General features: G+C 38.0%; 1 protein-coding gene across 3 annotated transcripts; it reads right to left on the reverse strand.

Annotated features, from left to right (window-relative positions):
- On the reverse strand, positions 1946-6949 carry LOC18769580 (RNA polymerase sigma factor sigB). 3 transcript variants are annotated; one of them, XM_020568629.1, is made up of 8 exons: positions 6387-6927; positions 5753-5943; positions 4606-5211; positions 3529-3759; positions 3251-3391; positions 2712-2912; positions 2284-2604; positions 1946-2059 (listed from the first exon to the last, which is right to left on the reverse strand). In XM_020568629.1, the coding sequence occupies exons 1-7, from the start codon at positions 6661-6663 to the stop codon at positions 2323-2325; spliced, it is 1929 nt and encodes a 642-aa protein (XP_020424218.1). In that variant the 5' UTR covers positions 6664-6927; the 3' UTR covers positions 1946-2059; positions 2284-2322. The 3 variants fall into 3 exon arrangements, with proteins under 3 accessions (XP_020424218.1, XP_007203880.2, XP_020424219.1); XM_007203818.2 differs by lacking the exon at positions 1946-2059 and having other exon boundaries at positions 2103-2604; positions 4606-4995; positions 5080-5211; positions 6387-6926; XM_020568630.1 differs by lacking the exon at positions 1946-2059 and having other exon boundaries at positions 2103-2604; positions 6387-6949.

Below are 12451 nucleotides of genomic sequence, written 5' to 3' on the forward strand. Positions count from 1 at the left end.
TAATCAGGTTATTCTTCACATAATTTTGGGATTCATGCTGAATAATTAAGTTTCTAATATTGCATGATTGTTGTGGTTACCTTGAGTGGTATACAGTCTCACATGGCTTGAGTTGTAAAAGTTGAAGTTTTATATGTGCAAAGTTTTATGTATTTTAATACAATCAATATTGGGGTTCTCACACACACTTTTCAAAGTGTCATGATGGTTCGAATCTCAGACTACTAGTTTGTAAGTCAATGCTCTTTTCATTGAGCTAGATCTTGTTGGCTTATATGTGTAGAGTTTCTCTCTTCGTAATTGTAAAAGTTGAAGTTTTATATGTGCAAAGTTTTATTTATTTATTTATTTTAATACAATTAATGTTGGGGTTCTCACACACTATTTAAGGTGTCATGATGAGTCTAACATGAGACTACTAGTTTGTAAGTCAAGACCTTTTTCATTGGACTATACTTTATTGGCTTATATGTGTAGAGTTTCTCTCTCTTCGTAAGATGCATTTTGAGCGTGGAACAAAACCCCTATGATTTAAAGAATTAAACATATTAAATTAAAGTAGTCCAGTGTCTAGTATTTTGAGTTAATTCGCAAAGAGGAATGCTAGCCATAATCTCCTTAGACGACTTTAGCTTGGCAAAAAAAAAAACAAAGAACAGCGCCGCATCTCAGGGGAGGTGGTCAATGACCCTCCTCCCTCCTCCCTCGTTCTCTCCCCTACCCCCCTTCTGCCTCTTTCTCCATCTTTGTTTTTCTTATCTCCTTCTGTTTTTACTCTACTTTTTTTGTTTTTCTTTCTTTTTCTTTCCTCTTCCTCTTTCTTCTTTCCTTTCCTTCACCTTTTCGGGTTGTTGCTCTCTTTTTGGTGAACCAGTCGTGTGTTTTTTTCTTTTCTTTCATTTTATCTTTTGCCTCGGTCCCTCCCCATTTCCTCCATCTTTCCCTTTTTCCTTCCTTTTCTTTCTCTTCCACATTTTGGGTTACTGCTTTGCAGAGCCGTTTTCTCTCTTTTTTTTTTCCTCTTTAACTTGGTTGTTTTTTGTTTTAGGCGAAATTACCGGTTTTTTCCAGGTGGTGTGTTTACAGGTTTTGCTACGCTTTTTCTGTTCTTATCGCCGGAGGCTGCATGTTATCATCGGGTCTCAACCACTATCATTGGCTCTTTGACTCCACAGATCTCTCCTGTCGGTTTCCCTCGGTGGCACCTATGGAGTTTTGTACGCCCTTAAAGTGCAAATAGCACTTATTGCTTGGATTATGGTAGCACTACTCGTTGCATTTATTGCTTGGATCAAGCTCATAAACAAGGGAATTTCAAGCTCATAAACAATCTGAAATGGACGATTTGTACTCCATCCATTATTCCACATTATGAAAGCTTGTATATTCATGACATGACTGGGCACATAAGGCATTCCTTGTCCCAAAAGTAGGAAAGATTTATTTTCGCCCGTAAATATTGGTCTGTTGGCATGCTCATTACTTGATCTAGAAGCAATTATGTAATAAAAATTGTTTACTATATGCAAACATATAACTCTAAACACAAAAAGAAACTAGAGAAAATACGAACCAAAAAAGAAGGGGATAATTTTCTGTACAAATAAACTAAACTTCTGCAACTGAAGATGTTAGTATAAAGCTCACATCAGCCATCTTGAAGAAGACGTACCGGAATTTCATTGCATGTGGAAATTTGATGGAAAATGACCTGTGAATTTGAACTGTGCCGAAGGACCATCCTCCTCCATTTTAGTTTCTGGTGACTTTGTTCCAACAAGTGACCATGACGAGCTGAAATTCACTGAAGTGCCTTTCCACAGTGACCACACTTAACATCGTGCAAATTCCAGATACAATGAAGCTCTTACCATATGGTGCAGCATGTTTAAGTCGGCAAACTGACTACTGACTACTTACTACTCCTTTGAGGAAACAAACTATTATGGTGCATGCTCAAATACAACTTCACAATGCATGCGGTATGGAAGGAAAGTAATATTAACAGAAAGAAAACCAGGACTAGGAGTAAAATCAAGCGAAACGAGTAAGCTGACATCTGTAATAAAAAATGAACATGTAAGATTTTAAGATTGTTCATGTGAGTTTCTGTTTAAGTACTTCTTTTATACATTAAAAGAATGGGAAATGCTTGATCCAAAAAATTATGTTTCTATGCACAAATATTCTCTCGTATTACAAAAGGAGAAAATAGTACATTTCCACTCTGAAACATGGAAAGAGAAGCCATAATATAGATAAATATCAAAGCAAATGAACTACCTGCTAGTTTTGCAATTTAATCCCCATATTGACATAGGCCTATGAAACCACATACTGCTGCAAATGTTTAGTTCTTTTCTTGTTCTTCAGCTTACGGAAAGCACATGACTCTATTTGTCTAATTCTCTCTCTACTAACTCCCATCAGCTCCCCTATCTCTTGCAATGTCTTCATTCTTCCATCCTCCAATCCAAACCTCCATCTGACAACCTGTTTCTCTCTTGCATTGAGACTATCTAGTACCTTCTCCAAGTCCTGTTTCATGAATTTTTTCATCAGCATATCTTCTGCTGTTTCTGCTTCGGGATCTGCGATTACTTCCTGTGCAGAAAGACGTGACCTCGTCAGAAAAGGAATACTTAAACACAAAAGGTGACAAAATGTTGGATGAAAATTGCCACTTCATTGGAAGTAGAGAAAGGACAGACCGAAGGTTTAAGATTCTGGTTTATGCCAATTTTCTGCTCCAGAGATCTAGGGGCTTTTGGAGTCAGTAATACAGCAGCAAGCCTCTTCATTGACAGCCCTGTGGCCTCTGCAACTTCTTCATCATTAGGATGTCTTCCATTTACACTATACAATTGCTTTTTAGCCTCTCTAACTCTATAAGTCGCCTCCACCATGTGAAACTGTTTTACCAAAATATTGCAAATGCAAAGAGTATAAAAAATATGAAGCACTAAGATATACAAATGCAGCAGGAATGTGAATCAGAACAATGACCTCTCCACCTCAGAATCAATTTGACAGTGTATATTCAAGTGTGGTGAAAGAAAGAAAAACAATTGAATTCTACCCTGTGTTGGTCCACTGAAGTGAGGTCCCAAAAGGGAGAATCCTTTATGTCCTAGGCTTAAGCAGTTTTTCAAACTAGCCAGTCTCAACAATTGAATCCAAAAATTCGCGTTACCATTGTACCAAATAGGAACCACTGGAAAAATAAAATGAATATGAAGGTAAAACTCACAGGTAAGCGAATTGTTCTGGACTGATCAGAAAGAGACTTTCGAACAGCCTGTTTAATCCACCAGTGTGCGTAGGTTGAGAACTTAAAACCCTTTGAAGCATCAAATTTCTCTGCACCTCGTACAAGGCCTCGACATCCTTGCTAAAAGTCAATAAGCAAGATTTAGGTATTATTCAAAGGTGGCAAGACTTTAGGAACATAATTTCAATCCTTCAGGAAAGTGTTCATATTAGAGCAAACTATGGTACATATGATATGAAAATAAGATAAAGTCATACCTGAACAAGATCTTGTAGATTCATCCCAGCTCCCTGATAATTTTTTGCAATTGATATAACAAGCCTTATGTTGCTCTTGATCATTTTGTCTTTGCACAGAATACCATAGTTTATGCGCTTCCTCAATGTCTTCTGATCAACTCCTGCTGCTGCTGCCCACTGGGCAATTGTGGGCTGACCACCACATCTTTGTACAAGCTCCTCCTGGAGCTTTTCCAGTTTCAATAGTTCCTAAAATATATGACAAAAACTTGAGGCATCAGAAATCAGATAATAGAGAAATATAAATAAAATAGTCAAATTAAGTCCAAATATCCCAGGAATATTTTCTTTAATGCTTATATATTTCTTGAACTATACATGAAGTAGGAACTCCATTGTTTTACTAGTTTACTTCTACTTGTACAACATTCCAATGACCTTACTTTTTGCCAATTTAATTGGGACAAAAGTATTTAATTTTCTAAGACTGAAAACAATTTCCTTCGAAATTCTCTACACTTTTCATCCATGATATGATAGCATATCATATCAATCAAAATCCAAGCAGTAATTGTTATCCAAAGCTTCCTAAGAAAAGCATTATATTCTTTTGGACCAAAAAAAGGCATTCTATTCTTTGAATTTAATTCCATGAAATGCATGAACTGGCAAAGTAACTAACTAAATAATTGACCATCAACAATTCCAAGGGCATCTATCAAAACCAACCCATGGGAGGTATTATACTTTACCTTCATGATAAACCACATAAATGAATCAACTGTTAACAAGCTGTAACCAGACATCATCTAAACTATAACCTACAAAAGGGTACTTGTGCATGGTTCATTTTTGGACCAACATAGAATCAACTTTCTAATAGATATCATCATGGATACTGACCTATCAGCTATGAGAGGGTAAATTATTACGTTTTCCCCCTTTTTTTTTGGGGGGGTGTGTGGGCGCATTGGGGGTGGGGTTGGTGGGAGGGGTGCAGTAGTAATGAAATGTTCAAGGGGTAATTCATATAGCATTATAAAAAAGGTGGATTCAAAACTCTCACAAGATCACTGTTGATGATACAAGTAATACCTGTATTCCTTCTGAAAGCTCAATTTCTTCATTTGCAGTAAGAAGCCTAGAAGTGTGGGTAGTTGCTCTCAGGTAACGCAACGGATCAGAATGGTCTACATCTTGTAAAGAGGCACGCTTTTTTCTGCTGGTTGAACCAGACTTCACCGACACAACACTTGCAGCAGCCTTCTCTGCTGCTTTGGCTCTTCTGGCCTTCCTTTCTATTTGACGACTCGATCTTGCAGTTATACCCTCGGAAAGTTGCTCCCGCAGAAGTTCAAATTCTTGATTTGTTGACTCCACATCTTCTGACTCTTTTATGGCAACCTGAATGAAATGATTTTCCACCAGTGCAGTTTCAGATCCCATGGAAGCTCCTAATCTAGAAGGTTGTTTGGTTTCCATATGCTTAGCCCAATTGAAATGCAAAGGATTAGTCTCGGGAGAAACTGGAGATGAACTTTCAGCTTTAGCAGAGTGATTAGTGCTAACCAGCAATGCCACATCCTTTGCAACCTTGAGAGCCGCTTTTGCAAGAGTAACAGCTTCAGCGGCAGCAGCTGCTATTACAGCCTCTTCACTTGTAAGAAGATTTTCTGTAGCTAAAGTTGCTCCAAAGTTTGCCTGGTGATAAACATCAAAGCTATTAGAGTTTTAAGCTCAACATCTTTCATACATAGGAAAAACTCTCAAACTGAGAAAGAAAATACCTGGAACCCTAAACCCGATAAATACACCATGAGGTCAAATTTGTAATTGGAGAATGCAATGAACTAGTGAAGGTGGCTAGGTCACAGCCAGCTAAAAGATGTTCAAAAAATTACCTGGGAACCTAACCACCATGCATGTGAAATTTTTAGAACAGTATTTATTTTCAATTTGACAAACACAAACCTAATATGTGCAAGTTTTCTGTCATCCAGGAATCATGCAAATACAGCAGGCATCCAACTAACTACAGTGGAGCAATAATATCAAACATGCTCAATCCAATTCGTAAAAAATACAAAGTATCCCAAATGTCTGCATTCAAGCATTGTCACCAAAAACAAAAATAAGTAATAGATAAATTCTGCAAGCTTTATCCCCAAGGAAAGAAATTCTAATTAAAGATACTATATGAAACACTGAAAAGTAACTAGATATCCAATAGACCTATTCTAACCTCAGTGGGAGGACCAGTTGCCCCTGTATATGTCCATGGTCTATTTGCAGCCAAAGAATCGGAATTAACTTCTAAAGAAGGTAATCTCAGCTTCTCCACATCAAGAACTGTAGTTGTTCCTGTTGATGTTGAACGCGATGTAGTGGATAAAATAGATTGAGCCCGGAAACAGAGAGGATCTCTACTTTTTGCTGCATATATCAACCAAGAAATCATGAGAGAAATAGAGCAAATAAGATCCACGACATTGTATTCCTTTTAAAATATCATAAGAAATGTACATGTCTTCTGTTCTACAATCAATAAGCCTGGCCTTACATGACTACAGCTTTGGTAAGGAACATTCTCACAAATGTGCAATGCAAGTATAAGTATTCAAGTCAGTTCATCACAAAGGAAATTATATAGATGTCATGCTTCAAAAATATGATGGAAAAACAAGTAAAACTAGTGCAGTTTCTAAGTTTTAAGCGGTTTTAGACATAATTACATAAGATTTCAATTGCAAAAACCAAATTTCCACAACTGATAATGTAGACCAACCAAATGGGCACAACCCATTAGCTAGGATACAACATTAACATAACATTTAGCTGGGATATAACATAATTGACTTGAAGCAAGAGATTGAAACCTTGGAAGCCCTTGGCAATGGAGGTTCCCTCCTTAAATAACCCATCAAAGAAAAGTCTCTGAGTCCTAACTCTGAAGCCCAGGACTGTGAGCCTGGTGGCCATGACTCCAATGGCCCTCTTCTTCTTGTGCCTGTGGTTTGTTGGGTAGGAAAGTGGCAGTGGGGAGAGAAATGAGGGACATATTAAAGAGGAAGATACATTAGGAGGAGTGTGTTTGTGGGAATTACAAAACCCAACTGCTGATGATGAAGAAGATGAAATTGATAAGATTGACATCTCTTTCTGCTGTTCTACATCTAAAGCTTCAAAGACATAGCATGCTTCAGCCTTCAGCTCTGAGTCAAAAGAGAAAAGACATAGCAGTAGTTGCAGCAGCGGAACAGAGCAAGTAGAAGAGAGGGAGGAACTGAAGATGGATGCGAGAGGGAGAGAGAGTGCTTCAAACTGAGCCGTTTTCTTATCCTCTAGGATTTGGAGTTTTGGACCACCCAAAACTAGAACTCAAAATAAGTGTTGAGGAGGGGGAAGGACCAGGCCCGTTTCTTCTATCTAGCATTTCTATCCGGTATTTGTAAATGAATTTTTTTCACTTTTTTTTTTTTTTTTTTTTTGGGTCAAACTTTTTTCACTTCGAAAAAAATAAAATCCTATTTAATATTATTTTAGGAAAAACTTGCTCATTTATAAATCAGATTTTGTTACTACTAGCCTCGTGTTCTAAGGCCTTTTCTTAAAACAAAAATCTTATCTTTTAAATATGCTAGCCCCTTGGCAGCATGTGTCAATTGATTTTTTTTTTTCAATTTTATTTTTAGAATTAAGAAAAAATAACATGGGTAGTTATGTTCCAGGCAAGTAGGATCTATTATTTAATTTTGTTTTTAATTTTAATTTTATAATATGAAAAAATATGAATTTACCATATTATCCTCATTTAATTAATAATTTCAATTCTTAATGTTTGAATAACCCAGGGCATTTTCTGCTATTTTAAATGTTTCAGCATTCTCTACCTTTTGCTTTATTTAAACTAGTCTCTCCGCACGCGCTTCCGCGCTTGCAAGAGGCTTTTTTAAAAAAATAAATAAATTTATTTTAGAATTAAAAAAGATAATGAGTAGTTGTGTTCCATAAAAATAGGATCCATTATTTGCTTTTTCTTTTTCTTTTAATTTTTTTAAATATGAAAAAGTGTGAATTTACCATATTATCCTCATTTAATTAATAAGTTTAGTTCTTAACGTTTGCATTAACCAAGGATATTTTATGGTATTTTAAATGTTTCACCATTCTCTGGCTTTTGCTTTATATATACTAGCCTCTCTGCACGCGCTTCCGCGCTTGCGAGAGGTTTTTTTAAAAAAATAAGTAAATTTATTTTAGAATTAAAAAAGATAATGGGTAGTTGTGTTCCATAAACATAGGATCCATTATCTACTTTTTCTTTTTCTTTTAATTTTTTTAAATATGAAAAGTGTGAATTTACTATATTATCCTCATTTAATTAATAATTTGAATTCTTAATGTTTGCATTAACTAAGGGCATTTTTTGGTATTTTGAATGTTTCACCATTCTCTGCCTTTTGCTTTATATATATAGATATATAAATATATAAAAAGTAATTTACAAAACTGAAAACAAAACAAAAAAGAGATGAACGTGGGTGTAGTGGAGAGAGAGGTATGTGGGTGGAGAGAGAGGAAATAAAACCCTTAAAAAAAAAAAACAACAACATATTTTGTATGTCTAAAATAAGGTTATTCCTTACCTCAGTACTAGAGACATCTACTAAAACAGAAATCCTTGCTTGAACCCCTTTAGAAGGAGGCTCCACTTCTCTTGCTCCAACTCTTTCTTCTGGAAGAACTTCTCCAACATTAGGAATTGGGCTTGAAGGTGGCACCTAAGTTAATGGAGAGGTAGGAGGGGGAGGAATCTGCAAACAAATAAATTAAGATCAGTAGTGACAATTCCATGTCTTCTACTAATCAACAGATGAATAGCAAGAAAAGAATACCTAGGGGCAGCAGGGGCTGACTGTGGAGTCTTTGCAGGTGAAGTCCTTACTTGCTTGCTTTGAGTAGTCTCAGGCTGAGCCTGGCCCACATAGCCACCACTCATAGACTCCTCAAGCAGGGACCTCTTTCTGGTACCCAGTTTTTCAACTACATCAAACAAAGGAGCGATTCAGAATCCATGCAGTTAGGAAAAGAAATTCTTAGAAATTAAGAGTATGGTTTCTTTTGCCTCTACCTAAAGAAGCAGGAAAAAGAGGTATAGTAGAATCGAGCCAACTAGCCTTTGAAGGGCTAGCATCTTTTGACAACAAGAGAAGTATAAGGCACTTCCTTTACCAAATTTCGCTTCCTCTGAACAAAAATCAAAGCTCTAAGCCTAGCAAACCTTGAACCTTCACCAGCAACTTTTCCCTTCTCAGTGGCCGGCTCGCTGGCTAGACAGAAAGTCTAGTGATTAGTGGCAACTGCAAATAACAGATAGAAGTCAATTAAAATATAAAAGACAAGATAAACAGAAGTCCACTCAAATAAGAACTTTTCTTACCAATCATTGGCAACTTGTTATCCTCTGCTATTTGAGTAAGAAGTGTCTGTTTTTCTCTCTTGCCAAGCTCCTGGCGAAAAGGGCAACCTTCGAACACGTTTTTATATGCAGCTTCAATGGCCCCAAATCGGCCTTGATATTGATCCCACCAAGCCTAAAAGGCCTCAATACAACAGCAATCAGGTTGATAAGACTTTAGCTTTAGGACTTGGGAAGAATTTGCATACTTAGCCCTAATTCGCAAAAGATCTTTTCAGCTTAACTTGGGGAATCTATAAGATGAACCCTTGTTGACTAGAGAGTAATTCAATGCAGGGATTAGTTGGGGGCATCCAAGCTGCCTATTAAAGAACTGGGGATTGTAAGCCTCTACACCATATTGATAATTTTTGGTATCTATTTTTCTGCCACAGGGCAGATCCCTTGATTGAAGACACGAGAACATCTTCATATTCTCAAAAGCCATGGGCCTATTAACATCTCTAGGGCCCTGATGAATAAGCATGTTCTTAAACTAAGATCAACCTTTCTTCAGACTCATCAGCCATTGAGCAGCATGTCTGGTCTTTCTGCCCATGAAGAATACAAAGCACTCTTCAGTTGTCTTCCCGGAAATCGAGCCCAAAACCAATTCTTTCAAAGGCACTGCCTCAGGGGCTACCTGCAATTTTCGTCCCCTCAACTCTGGAAACGACCGTTGGAGCTAAACCGAGACCAATTATAAGGGTCCTTTTACATTGAGGTTGATGGGCTCAATGGTCGCTTCTCTCAGACCTCTGTAGATGGAAGCCAAGATCAAAGGCCTAGTAGCAATATCTCTATAAGTGGCCAGACCCTCTACAACCTGAAGCCACTCCATGATAATGCAGTTGGAAGCACTCAGGAATATGACCTTGTTTAGCCAATCCAACAGGAACATAATGTGCTTGCCATGGGGGTAATCAACCTTTTTATTCAAAAATACCCCATGAAGGCCCTCTAAGTTGGACTGTAACCGATTATACTAGAAAGAATTTCAGGGGTTTTTCGCCTTTCTTTATCCTTTGAAGGATCATATTGGAAATCTCCCAACCAATTGGCACTTCTTCCATGAGGCCGAAATCCAAAAACCACAGCAAGGTCAAGGATGGAGATTGACATCGAACCAACGCCAAAGTTGAAGGTGTTAGAGGCACTATTCCAGAACATCAAAGCCGAACCCAGAAATGGAGAATCAGCCTGAAGTTGAACAGTCAGATATACAATGGCATAATAAATACCATTGTCAAGCCAAGAATTCTTGTACTAAGGTTCCATCCTCTTTACCCAATTTGCCCAGTAAAGGTCCACGCTCGATACGTCGATCTTCGGGAAGAACCTTGACAACATCTTGTTCCAATTATTCTAGTCAATCCCTTCCGATTGACAAACAGGTATAGGAGCCCTAATTGGGTGAGGTTCATACTTGTAGAGTTGGTCAGCTTTCTTCTCCAGATACCTGGGCCCCAAGACTCAATTGTTGTTCAAGAAGCTGATGAGATCCTTACATAGTAAGAATTGAGCTGGGCCATCGACAAACCTTTCGACCAAGCCATCAAAGACAGCGGTAAATTCGTTCACTCCAGCCCCTGAGATGAAGGGAAGATTCTTAAGGTATAGCCTCCAAAGATGAAGAATCAGGAACAACAGCAAAATCTCTCTTTGGCACCATTATCTTTGTTCGAAAGTTTGAAGTTTGAAAATTGGAGGTTAGGGTTTTCGCTGAAGAACTCTGGTTCTCTTGGTGCGACCGTTAGAATTCAGAAGGGTGAAAATGGAGAAGGTCATGAATCAAGAATTTAAAGCTTGGTGCTTCTTTTCAAGCGAGCCGTTTGACAAACATTTTTTCCCACTTGTCCAAACCACGACCTTTTACAAATCTGTAAACAAAGGTACCTCGAACAACGTGGGAAAAACTCACTTTATGAAGATAAGCCAAAACAAAAACTCTAAGAGTTTTAAGGCGTACATCTTATCCCTTAAAAGGAAATTTTGCTTTTTCCGGCTCATTTAATTCTCGTTAATAATAAATAGTCGATTCATCTTAAATGTGTCTCAAGTATATTTAATAGACCAATTAATGGTTAGTTTAAATATAACGGATTAAATTTTTGGTTGACAACCAAAAATATGAGTCTCAAAGCCAGATTGTTAAAACCCATACAAACATAAATAAATCTTTTTTAGCCCAAAAAAGGGTAAGGACTTGGTTTAAGAAATAAAATATAAAACTATAGATATGAGGTCTGTTACATTGTCCAATTCTAAGCTGAGGGCCTTGTACATTGAAGTTGCCTTTTTGTTAGCCAATCTTGCCTGAAAAGTGCGAGAAGTCAGGTCTTGGATGGCAGGCTTGCTAGCAGCAATTCGGACCAGACTTTCTTCTAGCTTCTCATCCAGCTTTGCCTTAAGATCAAGATCATCAGCAATTTAAGCTCTCAGCACTTCCTTTTCCCCTTCTAATTCCTTTGGCTTATCCAAAATGTCCTCTGTTGCTTCAGTGAGCTCCAGATATCTTGTTTTGCTATCATAGTGATCTTCAAAGACCTCTTCAGGATCCACCGTTGAGGTAAGAATCTCAATGTCTTGCTCAACCAGTGCTCTAGGGATTGGCATGCTGGGGCTAAGTGAGGCTTGACTTGCGTAACTTGGATAAGCATAGGCTGCATTTTGGAGAACGCATTAAGATTCTGAACCGGGTCAAAGTCAGGAGATCTGAATAAAGTCCACAAACCCCTTAGTTTGTCCACCACAACACCAAGCACTTCATCAGGCTTCTTTAGATATTCAAGAATCCTCTTTCCTTATGCGCTGATGAAATTAATAGAACGCGAGAATCTTGGAATTGAAGTACCATGACCACTCGATCCTGTAATTTCAGAAATCCTCCTCCAAACACCACCCATCACCTCTGTGTTAGGGCTTGATTGCTACTCCAGTGGTGGGAAAGCTTCCTCATCCTCCATCTTCACTAGGTTCACCTTCAACATAATAAATTGGGAACCTCTGTCAATAATGGAAGGCTCTTGAGCCACCTCTTTCCCTAGCCTCTACAGAAAACAAACATTTAATGTTACTCATAATCAAAGGGCACATGAAAAGAAAAATGACTAAAAGTCTGATTTAAGATATGAAGGTTACATAAGTTGTTGGTGCAGCAAGCGTTTCAGGTGTCCTCTCTTCTTTATGGGGTGAAACCACCTTTGGCCTCTTCGCACGATTTTCTGAGGTTGCAACATAAATATATGTATTAATTTGCATGAAGCCACTTATAAAGTTTGAGGATAGGCCAGAAAATAGAATCTTACCTTCTATTGGGGCTGATTCAGACTCAACCCTCTTAGCTGGAGTAGTGGGAGTCCGGTGTTTTCTTTGGAAATGGACCTCCTTTTCTCCCCTCCCCCACCCTCCCTCCCTTCCCTTTTAATCTTCATCCTCAATGAGAAGAGCTTTTCCCTTGTGTCTAGGGTCTAAGTTTGAGCT

The sequence above is a fragment of the Prunus persica genome, chromosome G7 (assembly GCF_000346465.2).
Source record: "Prunus persica cultivar Lovell chromosome G7, Prunus_persica_NCBIv2, whole genome shotgun sequence".
Lineage (NCBI taxonomy): Eukaryota > Viridiplantae > Streptophyta > Magnoliopsida > Rosales > Rosaceae > Prunus > Prunus persica.

Coding starts and splice junctions, on each gene's coding strand:
- LOC18769580 (XM_020568629.1), bottom strand. CDS start 6,663: ATGTCAATCTTATCAATTTCATCTTCTTCATCATCAGCAGTTGGGTTT. Junction 5,944..6,386: donor CATTGCCAAGGGCTTCCAAG/GTTTCAATCTCT, acceptor TGATATATGCAG/CAAAAAGTAGAGATCCTCTC. Junction 3,760..4,605: donor AGCTTTCAGAAGGAATACAG/GTATTACTTGTA, acceptor CATATATTTTAG/GAACTATTGAAACTGGAAAA.